At 41.2% G+C, this 14,983-nt stretch overlaps 1 protein-coding gene across 2 annotated transcripts in view; it reads right to left on the bottom strand.

Moving 5' to 3' along the window:
• The window catches only part of MKRN2 (makorin ring finger protein 2), a 28,281-nt gene extending 20,908 nt beyond the window's left edge, over window positions 1-7,373 (bottom strand). The window contains exon 1 of one of the 2 annotated variants that reach the window (XM_060631803.3): window positions 7,244-7,373. In XM_060631803.3, coding sequence (XP_060487786.1) covers window positions 7,244-7,269 — 26 coding nt within the window. In that variant the 5' untranslated portion in view covers window positions 7,270-7,373. The remainder of the gene's footprint in view (window positions 1-7,243) is intronic. The other variant, XM_078442738.2, reaches the window with a different exon arrangement.
• Window positions 7,374-14,983: the final 7,610 nt, after the last annotated feature.

Below are 14,983 nucleotides of genomic sequence, written 5' to 3'. Positions count from 1 at the left end.
CCACCAAGGTGCCCCTGGACTCCCAATTTTTAAAGAAGTGCTGTTGTGGGCAAAATGCTATCACACAGCATCACATGCTGCAGAGAAATGGTTTATAAAAAGAGAGTCAATGGGGCAAATTTCATTTTTGTCTTTTTTCCCCCTTAAGTTTACTTATTTATTTTTGAGGGAAAGAGAGCGAGCAAGTGAGGGAGGGGCAAAGAGACAGGGAGAAAGAGAGAATCCCAAGCAGATTCCATGCTATCAGTGCAGAGCCTGATGTGGAGCTTGAACTCATGACCTGAGTGAGATCAAGAGATCAGATGCTTAAACAACTGAGCCACCTAGGCACTCCTAAAAGTATTTTTAAATGAAGGTATGTGCATGGTGTTTTAGACATAATGCTATTGCACATTTTATAGACTACAGGATAAACGTAACTTTTACATGCACCGGGAAACCCAAAAAATTCACTTGATTCACTTGATTCCAAAATTTGCTTTACTGCAGTGGCCTGGAACCGAACATGCACTATTTCTGGGGCATGCTTGTACAGTTATCATACACACCTTTTCCCAGGCCTCTTTCAGAAAAAGCCACTTGAGCTGCAAGATGGAAGACAGATTTGAAGAGGACTGAAAGTGCAGGGGAAGAGCCTGTTAGGAGGCTGCTTTGTAAAGGAGCTTTATCTGTGAACCCATGTTTTAACTTATTTAAAAAGACATTTTATGGAGAATTCCAAACACATATGAAACATATACAAAAGTAAACCAAATGGCAGAATGAACTCTCAAGATGTCCCAGCACCAGCTTCCACATTATCAACTCACAACCTTCTGGTTTTACCCATTTCCTCCCTCTTCTATATGATTTTCACAATTTATCTTTTTTAGAGAGGGCTAGTAACTCAGATGCCTCTTGAATAAAGACTTTTGGGCAAGGAAGGCTCTCCCTCCCTCTGAAAGAGTATATTATGAGAAATACATGAAATGTGAAAAAATACCGAAGATCTACTGAACAGTAGATCTATCAATACTAGCCCGTTCACTTCAATAGCTCAGTTAACCCCAGCAATACTGTAGTACCACTACACCCATGATGCAATTAGGGAAGCTGAGGCTCAGAGACCAGTGAAGACTTACAGAAGGTCAAATTGCTAGGAGGGGGTCCCCAGCTCCGATTTTCCCAGATACCCTGACCTTTTCCAACCAAAACTGACTTCCCTGTCACTCTGCCTTTACCCATGCTGTGGCCCCTGTCAAAAACACTGTAGCCCACCTTTTGCACTGAATTGTTTTCAGCGGCCTTCCTTCGTGGACCAGCCCAAGACTTCTCACTCCTTCAGCCTACTATGTGCACTTTCCCTCCTTCAACCCTTAAGACTCACCAGTGGCAGGAATAGTATGCTGCTTCCCAGCCTGAGGCCTCTGACCCGAGAGAGCTAGTGCTCTTAAACACACAGTTGGGAACATCTGGTCTCTAATGAAGCCAGCCTGGCAACAACTTCAGGAAGGCACAGCTGGAACATCAGGAAATGTGACTGAACACAGAAAGCCTAAACCTAATGGCTCTGCCTGGACCTGGAGAAAGGCTTGGCAACAGAAAGAAGGCAATGGTCTGTAAGGTAGGTCAGGAAGGCCCAAGAGGCTGAGAATGCCCTTTCCAGAGAAGGGATGCCAGAGAACACAAGTGACAATTCATGCGGCACATCAGCCTCTGCGATAGGCCTGGGAGGCTGCCTCAGCTGGAAGCCACAAGATGTGAAGACCTTCAATCCCTCCTTGCTCACTAAACACAATTCCAACTTTCCTCACCTGTCCATCTCCCAAGAAGCAGAGGAAGTACTGACTAGGCCCACCTGACGGTTCCTTTTCTCCGAGGAAAATGAGGAAAGGGTATCTATTTTTAGGTCTCTTCTCAGTTTGACTAGCATGAGCCACCTCTAAGTTCACCAAGAGAACCAAATTACATGGGATGCCTGGGTGGCTCAGTCAGTTCGGCGTCCAACTTCGTCTCAGGTCATGATCTCACAGTTTGTGAGCTCGAGCCCCACATCAGGCTCTGTGCTGACAACTCAGAGCCTGGAGCCTTTTTCAGATTCTATGTCTCCCCCTCTCTCTGCCCCTCCCCTGCTCATGCTCTGTCTCTCCATAATGAATAAACATTAAAAAAAAAAAATTAAAAAAAAAAAATTTCTGAGCCTACATGCGCTGAGTCCTGTGAATCTTTCCAGCCAATCTCTGGATGTACAGATCCTGGACAGAAAAGTATATTACACTTCTAAAGAGTTTAAAAATTCTTTTGAGAAACACTACAAGACTACATTATTTCAATAGTCCTTAAGTATGGCAATCTTAGATCTTTGGAGGTATAAAAGTTAAAAAAAAATTCAGCACCAAGAGCCAACTCTGAATGACAAAGAAAGACAGATTACTACCATGATTAGCAAACTCATAAATACTGGACGAGAACAGGCTCAAAGTGGCTATATAAACAGGTCCACAAAAAATAAGATCTAATAAATACTTCTGTAATAGTTTCCTTTGGAGACACTAAAGATTTCAAAAAAAAAAAAAGAAAGGAAAGAAAGAAAAAGAAACAGAAACAGAAAAGGTGAGTAGGAGACTACCAGAGGTTCTCTACCAAATACTATTTGTTAACCAGGCATACAAGAGGACAGATTCTTCGTGGTCCTACAAGGGTGCCTTTTATAATTCTAGCACCTCCCGTAAGTCTTCTTCAGACAATCTGCCTTCCAAACTCTGCTCATTCACTCTCTTCCCCATTAGGAAAACAAATACTTAACCATCAACTAGAGCTTCTAATTAGTCACTTATAAGCTGGTGACTTCATGCAAGACATTTCACTTCTGTAAGTGACTAAGCTGAGATTTAAACAGCTTCAAAAATAACTTCTAGACCACCATCAGTGCAGTGCCTTCACGGGGAGCATGAAATAAGGGTTATGTAAGAAATGAAGCCAGCTCAGTCCTATTTTTGTAGCATATGTCATCATTTCCACTCCCCAGCAACAAACAGAAAACTAGTTTGAACACATCCTACCTGTCCTTTGGAGCATCTTGTCAACTGCTTAGAGCTATCCCTCCCCATCTATGTTATACTAAGTTTAATCCAGGCCTCTCTCATACTGCACCTTGTAATGAATTTCCAACTATTCAATCTTAAGGGATGGGTCAAACCATCCCTTATATCTTCCTAGAGAGAAGGCTGAGACATGAACTGGGGTGGGGAATGGGAAGGGGGTGAGTAGTATGAAGGGGCACAGTGCATAACTGGAGACTCAGAGTAGGGAGATTTCTCGGGGGGACTCCAAAAGGGTCTGTTATCCTGGGTGACCCCAAAGGACCGTAGCTACTATATGTTGCAAAGGACAGGGGGCACCTAGGTGGCTCAGTCAGTCAAGCGCCTGACTTCAGCTCAGGTCATCATCTCGCGGTTCATGGGTTTGAGCCCTGCATCGGGCTCTGTGCTGACAGTTCAGAACCTGGAGCCTGCTTTGGATTCTGTGTCTCCCTTTCTCTCTGCCCCTCCCCTGCTTGGGCTCTGTCACTCTCTGTCTCCCAAAAATAAATAAAACGTTAAAACAAAACAAAACAAAAAAATATGTTGCAAAGGACATCAGGTTCACTTCTAGCCACAGAACCACTAGCAGCTCTAGCTGCAGCGCAGGACTGAACCAAACAAATTCAATTTAGTTTCTTACATGCCTTTCAATGGTGCATATCTTTAGCAAAATGCTTCTGCAAATCATATCTGAGTATATGGGTAATCTGCATTCTCAGTGTCACTTTTCTTTACATTTCCTTACATATTTTCAGACTTAAATTTTATGGCTGTACGGCATGTGATAACAGATCCAGTGACAGGTAAAGGGGTTAATGCTGGGCCTGGTGGTAGGCCTGAAACAAATGTTAAGAGACGTAGGGATGAAGTATAGTGTAATAGTTAACACTGTGAAATCAGAGAGCTTGCTATATGACCATGAGCAAGTTATTTAAATCTCCAAGCCTCAATTTCCCCAACCATAATATAATAATTGTACTCCCTAGACTTCTGTGATAGATGACTCTGAGGTCTGGCTGAGACCATGCATGTAAATGCTTAGCCTACCACCCCAAAAAACACTCTATGATGGTTTGCTGTTACTGTCTAATCCCTTAACTAACTCCGCGGGTTAGGCGTTACCATCTCCATTTTATAGATGAGTAAGTTGTGGCACAGGTGGTAGCAGGATCAGAATCCCGAACTGCCCAACTCCAGATTTCAAGCTCTTCTACCACTTACTGGCTGACAAGGTCCCTCATTTTTTGTGATTCCAAGCTTGATGTTCCAAGGAAACAAATTCTAGGTCTTTGCCTAGTGATGATAAGACAAAGGAACCTCTATCATAGAAGGAAAGAAAGTGGTTACCAAGCTATCATAAAGGCCTGCACCAGGACTTAAGAAAATTTTTTTTATGATTATTCATTTTTGAAAGACAGAGAGACACAGAACACAAGCAGGGGTGGGGCGGAGAAAGAGGGGGACACAGAATCTGAAGCAGGCTCCATGCTCTGAGCTGTCAGCACAAAGCCCGACACGGGGTTCGAACTCACGAACCGCAAGATCATGACCTAAGCCGAAGTCGGATGCTCAACCAACTGAGCCACCCAGGCGCCCCCCCCCCCCCCCCGACCTTTTTTTTATGTTTATTCATTTGTGAAAGACAGAGAGACACAGAGCACAAGCAGGGGTGGGGCGGAGAGAGCTGCACCAGGACTTTAAAAACAGACTGGAAGACATGGGAAAATAGTTAGCAAGAAGAATCAGCAAAAATAATTCCCAGCTTGTTTGTGGATAGAGTGGCATGGGAGAAATCAGAAGAGCTGATTGACAGCACAACTGTGTGAGTAGCCATTCTTGCCATTCCAGGCAATAAACATATGGAGTGTCTTTGTCGTCAAATTTGGGAATCCTAGCATTTCAACATCCATCTCTTAGAGATGTCTGCATATCAGAATAAAGGCAAAACTTAAACTCTGTCCTGCTGCTATTCAGAATAAGCATGTACATCACATGCCACAGCCAGGAAAACAAAGCAAAAAACACTTTTCACCTTCAGATAAATCCAAAACAGCTGAGCACCCTGTTAAGGCCTGGTCTCCAAAATAAATCCTATCTTGGACATTCCCTGTGAGTTACCAATGTCTGGAGATAAGACTTTTGTAAAGATAATACAATGTGAGAAGCTTTTCCACCATGAAACACTGATGTGAACTTGGTACTCTAGGTAATACTGCAGTTTCTTTTCATTTAAATGTGTTCTACTTTTTTATTTGGTGACGCAGTCCTTGTGAGATTGGACTCCCTCACACCCTTTTGCAAGTAAACTTCTTTTACTTTCTATATATTTTTACGTGCATTTTCCTTACATAGGCACATATGAATAGCTTTAAAAATTCCTGTAGTGAAGAAACTTTATCATTTCTCAAATTTATTTGGATGTCATCGGGTCAATGAGCGCATGGGCTCCGATGCCACACCTTGGCCACTTAGAAGCTGAATGACCTCAGGCAATCACTTCAGTGCACAGGCTTGGTTTCACAATCTGTGGAACAGTGAGGGTTGCTGGGTTACAGGCGATGTGGCCGTTAGAGCACCCAGTGCATTTTAAGGGCTCCACCAAACATCAGTACTTAAACAGAAGTGATCCCTTTCCAACATTCCAACCCACTCTTGAGTTTATATGCAACAACATCCTGCAGGATGCCCCTGTTAAATTAAATTAAAGCTTTCAGGTTAGGCCATCTCAGTGCAGAAGGAAAAAAAAAAACAAGATGATCTTGATTTAAGTTTTTGCTCCTGCATTTAAATGTGAAGTTAGGAGTAAGTTCCAAGTCCTTATCTGTAAAACTAGATACTATAAAGAGTTAAAATTCAATTATAAAGCATTACACAAATGTGTACTCTTTTGTGGACACATCTTACGAAGAGTAACCAAAATCTGCTATACAATTACACACAACGCTTGCTTCATACAAATAAAAATGAACACAAACAGGTCTCACAAAAGATATTTCTAACACAGATAACCTATTTTCTGTAGACACTGAGTGCAAATTTCTGACTACTGCTTCATATAAGCCATGGCCTTGGATAAACTGGTTGAACAGTTAATACATATTAATACTAACCGAAAACTTTTTACATAGTCCCTTCTCAATTATTCATGCTAATTAAGAAGTAACAACATAGATGAGAATTTAATAAACTGTTCATTACATAATCAAACTATACAACTGATTTTGGGGGGCAATGTTTCCCACACACTGAAACCAGTTATTAAAATTTGTACTGTCCAAGTATCAGGCCAACAAGACTAGGAACCCAGGACTGGTAAGCCACAAGTTCACCAAGGAACGAGGGTGTTACACAACCAAGCTCTTTCTGCTTCACAGGAGCAGTCGCAGTGTAGCATCCGGTTTCGAATTTTCTACACCATCCATCCATTACCGTTGTACTTCTCCACATAAATGGGTGTCTCAGTAAGAGTGTCACTTAATCTCTTTCAATCTGAATTTCCTGTATTGTAAAATGGGAATTATATCTTCCTGGCAGTGTTATTGTGAAGTCTAGTGACAATGAATATAGAGCACTTGGAAATATGCGAAGCACTTCACCAACTTTCAGTAAATGCTACCCGACATTTTTATTTCCCCCGCACAATTCTTATTTGCTGAGTCTGCAAATTTAGGCCGCAGAGATCTTCAAACTCTTGGGAAACGAAGACCCCTTTCGGGACCCCAGCTCGTTCTAGGCCCTGATCATAGATCAATAGCCTATTCCTGCGTGGTATCCCCACTGGCAAACGATCACTTAGCGTCTCTTTACCCAATTCCAAATCTCCTTTTCCAGCTAAACTCCAAGTTCCAAGGGCTCCACCCCCACCCTCAGGCCTCAGCGACCTGCACGGCCCTGGCTAGCTCGTCCTTCCAGCTCACAGGCCCTGGCGCTGGCCTGACCTGGGGTCTCATCCCAAACACATAGCCACACACACGCCAGGTGACCGGTTCCCGCCGCAGCCCGAGCTCCGCCCAGGAAAGCCGGACCGCGAACAGCTGAGCAACTTTTCAAGAATCCGCTCAGCCTCAGTTTCCCTGGTAGTGGGGCTGGGGTGCACCAGCCGCCAAGGGGTCGGAGCGGGGGCTTGGGAGGGGCGAAGGGAAAGCGAAGTGGCCCGTTACTCCTGGACCCCCCGCACTAACCTGCAAGTGACTTGCTTGGTGCTCATGGTGGCCGGGCTTGAGGGCCCTTGTCGCGCCACCGTCTCTCGCTCTCGCCGCCGTCGTCGTCGCCTCGGCCCTGCCCATCCCGCGCGGCCGCGTCACGCCGGCGTACACCGCCCCTTCCGTGTGGCATCTCTGTAGCGCCCGCCGGAAACCTCACCGCCGTCATAATTGGTTCCGCCTGAGGGCTGAGGCTGGGCGACCTCCCATCCAAGAGCTCTGGGTCAGGCATTTGCGAGCCTCCTGGTCCCCAAGCGGGCCTGGCTGGGGACCTACTCTTCCCAGTCTTATTCCTGTTGTCGTTTCTACCGGCCTGCCCTGTGTCGGGTCCTTAGAAACGCCTTACACCTCAGGAGGCCAAGCTCCCACCCCTCCAATGCGTGCGTAAATTACAAATGTGCCTTAGAACCCAAACTTGCATTCCCTAGGCCCCCATCTCAGGCCCTGCCTCGACTGTTCCCGCCAGGCCAGACCTCCACTCCCACTTAAGGAATTCCTTAGCTCCCTCCCATTTGCTCTTTTCCAAGATATCTACTCCCACCCCAGGTTTTCCATTCCGCCCCACCCCCCACCCCAGCTTTTCGTCTTCCGTTTCCTATGGTGGAAACCCCAAAAGATATTCGTGACACTTTCCTCTGGTTCTCTGTATCTGCAGATCCTGCTCCCACACCTCTCTCCAGTGCATCTTCTTGATGTGGACATGTTGGGGTTTCCGGAGTGAATGGTCAAGAAAGAATTCTTGAGACATCTTTGGTGCAAAAGGGTGGTTTTATTAAAGCTTGGGGACAGGACCCATGGGCAGAAAGAGCTGCTCGAGGATCATGAGGAGTGACTATGTACCTTCAAGTTAGGAGGGAGTTAGGGATAGTGTAAGTGTCTAAGGAATTTGGAAGCAAGGTTTCCAGGACCTTGAGGGGCTAGCTATGAGGAAAAGGTCATTTACTTCTGTCTAGTAAAACCTTAGTCATGACACCTTTTGGATGTGTATCAGTGAGCCCTATGTTTGGAGGATGATTGCTAACATATACCTTGGGGGGTAGAAATAAAGGAAGTTTCCAAAGGAATATTTAGATGTTAAAGGAGACTCACAGGATCCTGGAGGAGCGGGATAATGTTAAGCTAAGATGGCCTTTTGCCCTTTGCAGAGTATTAACATCAAGGCAGTTGAGTTCCTAGAGGAAGGCCTCTTGGCCTATCTCAAGAACTTGTAAATGGGCTGTAAGTTGTAAGGAAATTTAATTTTTTTCTTTTGCTTTTGTTCTACACATCACTCTCTCCATTTCCATCCTCATGGTTCTGAAAGGGCAGGCCTACGCTGGCTGACTCCATCTTGTTCTGTGTCCTTCACCTTGACCACGCCTCCTCCCCTTGAGTAACCTCCGCTCACCTGCCTAACAGGACTCGGACCCTTCCCCAGCCAATCGGCTGGGGCCACAGCCATTATCTCACCAACTGCCCCAGGCCCCAATAAAACCTTTGTTCTTTTGAAACTCGCTCTTTCTCCCCAGTATCTCACCGCTGCGTCGGTGCAGGTAGGGGATTGAGCTCGAGCTAGGTCGAATAAAGGCTCTTTGCTTTTGCATCGGACTCGGCTCCCTGGTGGTCTTTGGGGATCACGAATTCTGGGCATAACAGTTCCAGTCCAAGCAACCATTATTTCTTGTCTAGACCTGTGCCATAGCCTCTTACCTGCTTTTCCTCCTTCTGCTCCTACCCTCTCCCAGTAAGTTATCACCCAAAACATATTTTTTAAAACATAAATAGGATCATGTCACTCACCTTTAACCCTTTCAATGGTTTCCCATTGCTTTAAAAAAAATTTCTCTTTAAAAATTTTAAACATTGAGATATAACAGACTAAAATGTACAAAACACATCTATGCCTCTATGAATTTTTTTACATGGGTATACACTCATGAATTCATCACTAGATCAAGATGAAGAACATTATCTATACCCTAGACGGCTCACTTATGCCCCTTCCCAGTCAATACCTCCTAAAGGTAACTGTTCTCACCTATCACACAAATTAGTTTTGTTCTTGACCTTGATATAAATGGTATAATTCAATATGTACTCTTTTGTCGTGTCTTCTTTTGACCAATATTATGTCTATTTGATCTATCTGTACTATTGTATATAGCCATATGTTATTCTTTTACTTTGCTGTAAAAATAGTAAATCTTCCAATTAATAAACATGGCATATACTTCCAATTACTTGGAACTTCTGAAATTCTCTCAGAAATATAGGGAGTGTATTGGAAAATTTATAGTTTTCAGTGTGTAAGTATTCAACAACCTTTATTAGATTTACTCCTAGGTATCTAGACGATTTTTTTTTTACACTATTGTAAAAGGTATTTTTTAAAATGTCCTAATCATTTGTTGCTTTCTCCATGGTAAATTCATGTATTAATTTTACTGGGCTGTTTGTTCATTGTTTTGGATTTTCTACACACACAATAATGCCATCAGCAAATAATAACAATTTTCAATCTTTATATCTTGTTTTTTTGTTTTGTTCTGTTTTGTTTTTGCCTTTAGTGCACCACTGAATGCACTTGGTACACCTTCAGTGTAATTTTAAATAGAAGAGGTAATAGTGGACATCCTTATCCTTTTCCTGAATTCTGGGAAAGTATTTAATATTTCACTATTAATTAAAATGTTAGCCTAAGGGTTTTGAAGCCATTATCAAATTAAGGAAGTTCTTTCTCTTTCGAGTTTTCTTAAAGTTTGTTTTTTTTTAATCATGTCTGTTTTTTAAATCAAATCCTTTTTTCCCCCAATCTATTGAGAAAACCATATTGTTTTATCCTTTCTTCTCTTAATGTGTTAAATTATATTGATTGATTTTTTAAATGTTAAACCCACCTTGAATTCCTCAGACATACCCCCCTTAGCATATTATTTCTTCTTTAAATCATTAGATTTTGTTTATTTATTTATTATTTATTTATAATATTGTGTTTAGGTGTGTTGAGAGATAATAATATTGTGTTTAGGTGTGTTGGTCTGTAGTGTTCCTTTCCAGTAATGTCCATGTCAGGTTTTGATATTTGAACTAAGCATAAAATGAATTTGGATACCTCACTCTTTTCTCATCTCTAGAAAAGTCTGTGTAATATAATTTTTAACTTTTTCCTTTAATATTTGGAAAAATTTACTACTGAAGCCATCTCCTCAGTTTATAGGAAGGTTTCTAATTAAAGATTTAATTGCTGTATTACATATAGGACTCCAGATTTTCTCTTTGTGTGGCAGGTTTGGAAAGTTCTCTTCCCTCTGCCCCCAAATAAATTAGTCCATTTCATCTAAATTGTTGAATTTATTGTCATGGAGTTGTTCATATCTTCTTTTTTAAAATGTCCATTGGATCTGTAATAATGTCGCCTTTTCACTATTGATATTACTATTAATGTTTTATCTCTTAAAAATCAGACTAACCAGATATTCATCAATTTTGTTAATCTTTTCAATAAGCAAACTTTTGGCCTTGTTCATTTTGACTATTGTACATGTGTTTTCTATTTCACTGATTTCTGCTTATATCTTGACTATTTCCTTTTTCTGTGTTCTTTGCATTCAAATTACTCATTTTCTACCTTCTTCAGATGGAAGTTTAGATTACAAATTTTCAAAAGTTCTTCTTTTTTATGTATTTAAAGCTATAATATTCCCTCTAAGCAACTTTTAGTAGTGTTCCACAAGTTTTTATGTCATCTTTTCCTTACCATTTGGTTCAAATAACTTTCTAATTTCCATGGTTTATTCCTTGACCCATAAGTTATTTAGAAGTGTGTAATTTAATTTCTAAACTACTGAGTATTTTCTAGTTATCTTTTTCTTATTGATTCATATTCATTTCTAGTATTACCCCACTGTGGAATTGTCTTTTCTTCTTTAAGTTTGGTCATTATTTGAGTTATACATTTTGAAGCTGTTTTTTAGGTTCAAACAAATAAATGTAAGATTGCTCTATCTTCTGCTTTGCCAACACATGTTACTAAGAAATGTCCTGTTTTGTGCTAGTTGCACATGTGAATCAGGACAGTGCTATATCAGTATTCACTACACTGTATGTGAGACATACAGTGCCTGTAAGACATGTCTAAAAAAGGTGTTCTAAGAATGCTAGTTGTTTGTTGCATCAGGATAATGTTTTCAGTGAAAGAATGTTTTGACCACACAGGGGTGCATGTAATACACTGTAAAGATAAATGTATAAAAGCTGTTTCTGAGAGCGCTAATTTAAAAAGGAAATGCCTAGAAATTCTTGTCTTAAAGTATACTTTGATATTAACATAATCATATCAACTTACTTTCAGACAGCATTTGTATGGTATATCTTTTTCCATCCTTTTATTTTCAACTTACCAGGTGTTTTTATATTTACACTGTATTTCTTATAAATGGTATATAGTTGATTTTCAATCTTGATAATCTGTTTTTGAATAGATTACTTAGTCCATTTACATTAAATGTAATATACTTAGATTTAAATCTACCATCTTGCTATTAATTTTCCATTTATATCATCTGTTATTTGTTCTTTACTTTTCCTTTCTTGTATTCCTTTGGATTAGTTTTTTCCATTATTCCATATTTTTCTTCATTGGTTACACACTTGAAAAAAAATTTTGGTTAGGGAGGTGGTGCCTGGGTGGCTCAGTGGTTAAGTGTTGGACTTTGACTCAGGTCATGATCTCATGGTTCATGAGTTCAAACTCCACCTGGGGCTCTGTGCTGACAGTTCAGAGCCTGGAGCCTGCTTCAGATTCTGTGTCTCCTTCTCTCTCTCAAAAATAAATAAATATTAAGTTTTTTTGTAATTTGTTTTTAAGTAGGCCCTATGTCCAGTGCAAAGCCTAACACAGGGCTCAAACTCATGATCCTGAGATCAAGACCTGAGCTGAGATCAAGAGTTTGACACTTGGGGACCTGGATGGCTCAGTAGGTTAAGCAAGTGACTTCGGCTCAGGTCATGATCTCACAGTTCATGAGTTCAAGTCCCACATGGGGTGAGCTTGAGCCCCACTTCAGATAAGCTTGTGCCCCACATGGGCTCTGCATTGACAGTGCACAGCCTGCATGGGATTCTCTCCCTCTTTCTCTGCCCCTTGCTCACTTGTGCCCTCTCTCAAAAAAAAAAAAAAAAAAAAAAAAAAAGAGTTGGATGCTTAGCCAACTGAGCCACCCAGGCACTCAAAAAAATTTTAACATTTATTCATTTTTGAGAGACAGAGAGATAGAGTGCAAGTGGAGGTGGGGCAGAGAGAGAGGGAGACACAGAATCCCAAGAAGGCTCCAGGCTCTGAGATGTCAGCACAGAGCCCGGCATGGGGCTTAAATCCACGAACCGTGGATCATGACATGAGCCGAAGTCAGGTGCTTATCTGACTGAACCATCCAAGGGCCTCCCACCCCCAGTTACACGCTTTTAATTACACATTTAAAAAATGATTCTTTTAGGGGCACCTGGAACATATAACTCTTGATCTTGGGTAGTGAGTTTGAGCCCCACATTGGGTGTAGAGATAATTTTTTTTTTTAACGTTTATTTATTTTTGAGACAGAGAGAGACAGAGCATGAACGGGGGAGGGGCAGAGAGAGAGGGAGACACAGAATCGGAAGCAGGCTCCAGGCTCTGATCCATCAGCCCAGAGCCCGACGCGGGGCTCGAACTCACGGACCGTGAGATCGTGACCTGAGCTGAAGTCGGAGGCTCAACCGACTGAGCCACCCAGGCGCCCCGAGATAATTTTTTTAAGTAGGCTCTCATGACCTTGAAATCAAGACCTGAGCTGAGATTAAGAGTTGATTGCTTAACTGACTGAGCCACACAGGTGCCCCAGGTGTAGAGATTACTTAAATAAATGAACTTAAAAAAATTATTCTTGGGGCATCTGGATGGCTCAGTCCATTAAGTGTCCAACTTCAGCTCAGGTCATGATCTCATGGTTCATGGGTTCAAGCCCCACATCAGGCTCTGTGCTGACAGCTAAGAGCCTGGGGCTTGCTTGGGATTCTGTGTCTCCCTCTCTCTCTGTCCCTTGCCCACTTATGCTCTCTCTCTCTCTCTCTCTCTCTCTCTCTCTCTCAAGAATAAATATACATACATACATAAGTAATAAAAAGTTATTCTTTTAGTGATTACCCTAGAGATTACACTATGCATCTGTGACTTATTAGAGTCTACTTTAAATTAGTACTATTACCAGTTCCTAAACAATGCAAAACACTACAACAGCTTAACTGCATTTACTCTCCTCTCCACTTTCATGCTACTGTTGTCATGTATTTCTTCTGCATATGTTTGAATCCAACAACATATTGTAAAATGTTTTAAAATTTGGTATTCTTCATTCCTCCAACCATTTCATGTTTCTATTTAGGATCACTTTTTTTTTTTTTTTTTCCAACCAGAAGAACTCTTTTAGTATTTTTTGTACTGGGGATCACCCAAGAATTAATTTTCTTAGCTTTTATTGAGAAAATATTCTCCCCCCCCCCCTTTAAAATATACTTTTAATTTTAAAAAGGTCTTAGATTTACAGAAAATTGTACATAGACGTCCCATTTACTTAACAACCAGTTTCTCCTATTATTAGTATCTCAGTGTATACGTCATCATTAATGAAACCATATTAATACATTATTATTAACTGAGGTCCACAGTTTATTCAAATTTCCTTAGTTTATACCTTTTTCTATTCCAGGATCCATCCAGGATACTATACTGCACCTAGTAATAATGTCTCTTTAGGTTACTCTTGGCTGTAGCAGTTTCTGAAGTTCTCCTACTGTTTGATGATCATGAAAATTTTTTAAATTTATTTTTTTAAATTTACATCAAAGTTGGTTAGCATATAGTGCAATAATGATTTCAGAAGTGGAACACAATGATTCATCCCCTACATAGAATACCCAGTGCTCATATCAACAAGTATCTTCTTTAATGCTCCTTACCCATTTACCCCATTCTCCCTCCCACAACCCTTCCAGCAACCCTCAGTTTGTTCTCTATATTTAAGAATCTCTTATGGTTTGTCCCCCTCCATGTTTTTATATTATTTTTGCTTCCCTTCCCTTATGTTAATCTGTTTTGTATCTTAAATTCCACATATGAAAGAAGTCATATGACATTTGTCTTTCTCTGACTAATTTCACTTGGCCTAATACACTCTAGTTCCATCCACATTGTTGCAAGTGGCAAGACTTTATTCTTTTTAATTGCCAAGTAATACTCCATTGTGTGTGTGTGTGTGTGTGTGTGTATACACACCACATCTTCTTATGCATTCATCTATCGGTGGACATCTGGGCTCTTTCCATACTTGGCTATTGTTGATACTTCTGCTATAAACATTGATGTACATGTGCCCCTTTGAAACAGCATACCTGTATTCTTTGGAAAAATACCTAGTAGTGCAATTGTTGGGTCACAGAGTAGTTCTATTTTTAATGTTTTGAGGAACCTCTGTACTGTTTTCCGGAGTATCTCCACCAGTTTGCATTCCCACCAGCAGTGCAAAAGGTTCTTCTTTCTCCACATCCTCGCCAACATCTGTCGCCCGAATTGTTAATTTTAGCCATTCTGACAAGTGTGAATGAGGTGGTATCTCATTGTGGTTTTGATTTGTATTTCCCTGATGATGAGTGACGTTGAGCATCTTTTCATGTGTCTGTTAGCCATCTGGATGTCTTCTTTGGAAA

Source organism: Panthera onca, chromosome A2, assembly GCF_046562875.1.
Source record: "Panthera onca isolate mPanOnc1 chromosome A2, mPanOnc1 haplotype 2, whole genome shotgun sequence".
Lineage (NCBI taxonomy): Eukaryota > Metazoa > Chordata > Mammalia > Carnivora > Felidae > Panthera > Panthera onca.
Note: the sequence above shows the minus strand (reverse complement) of the source record. Positions and strands in the feature narration are given on the sequence as shown.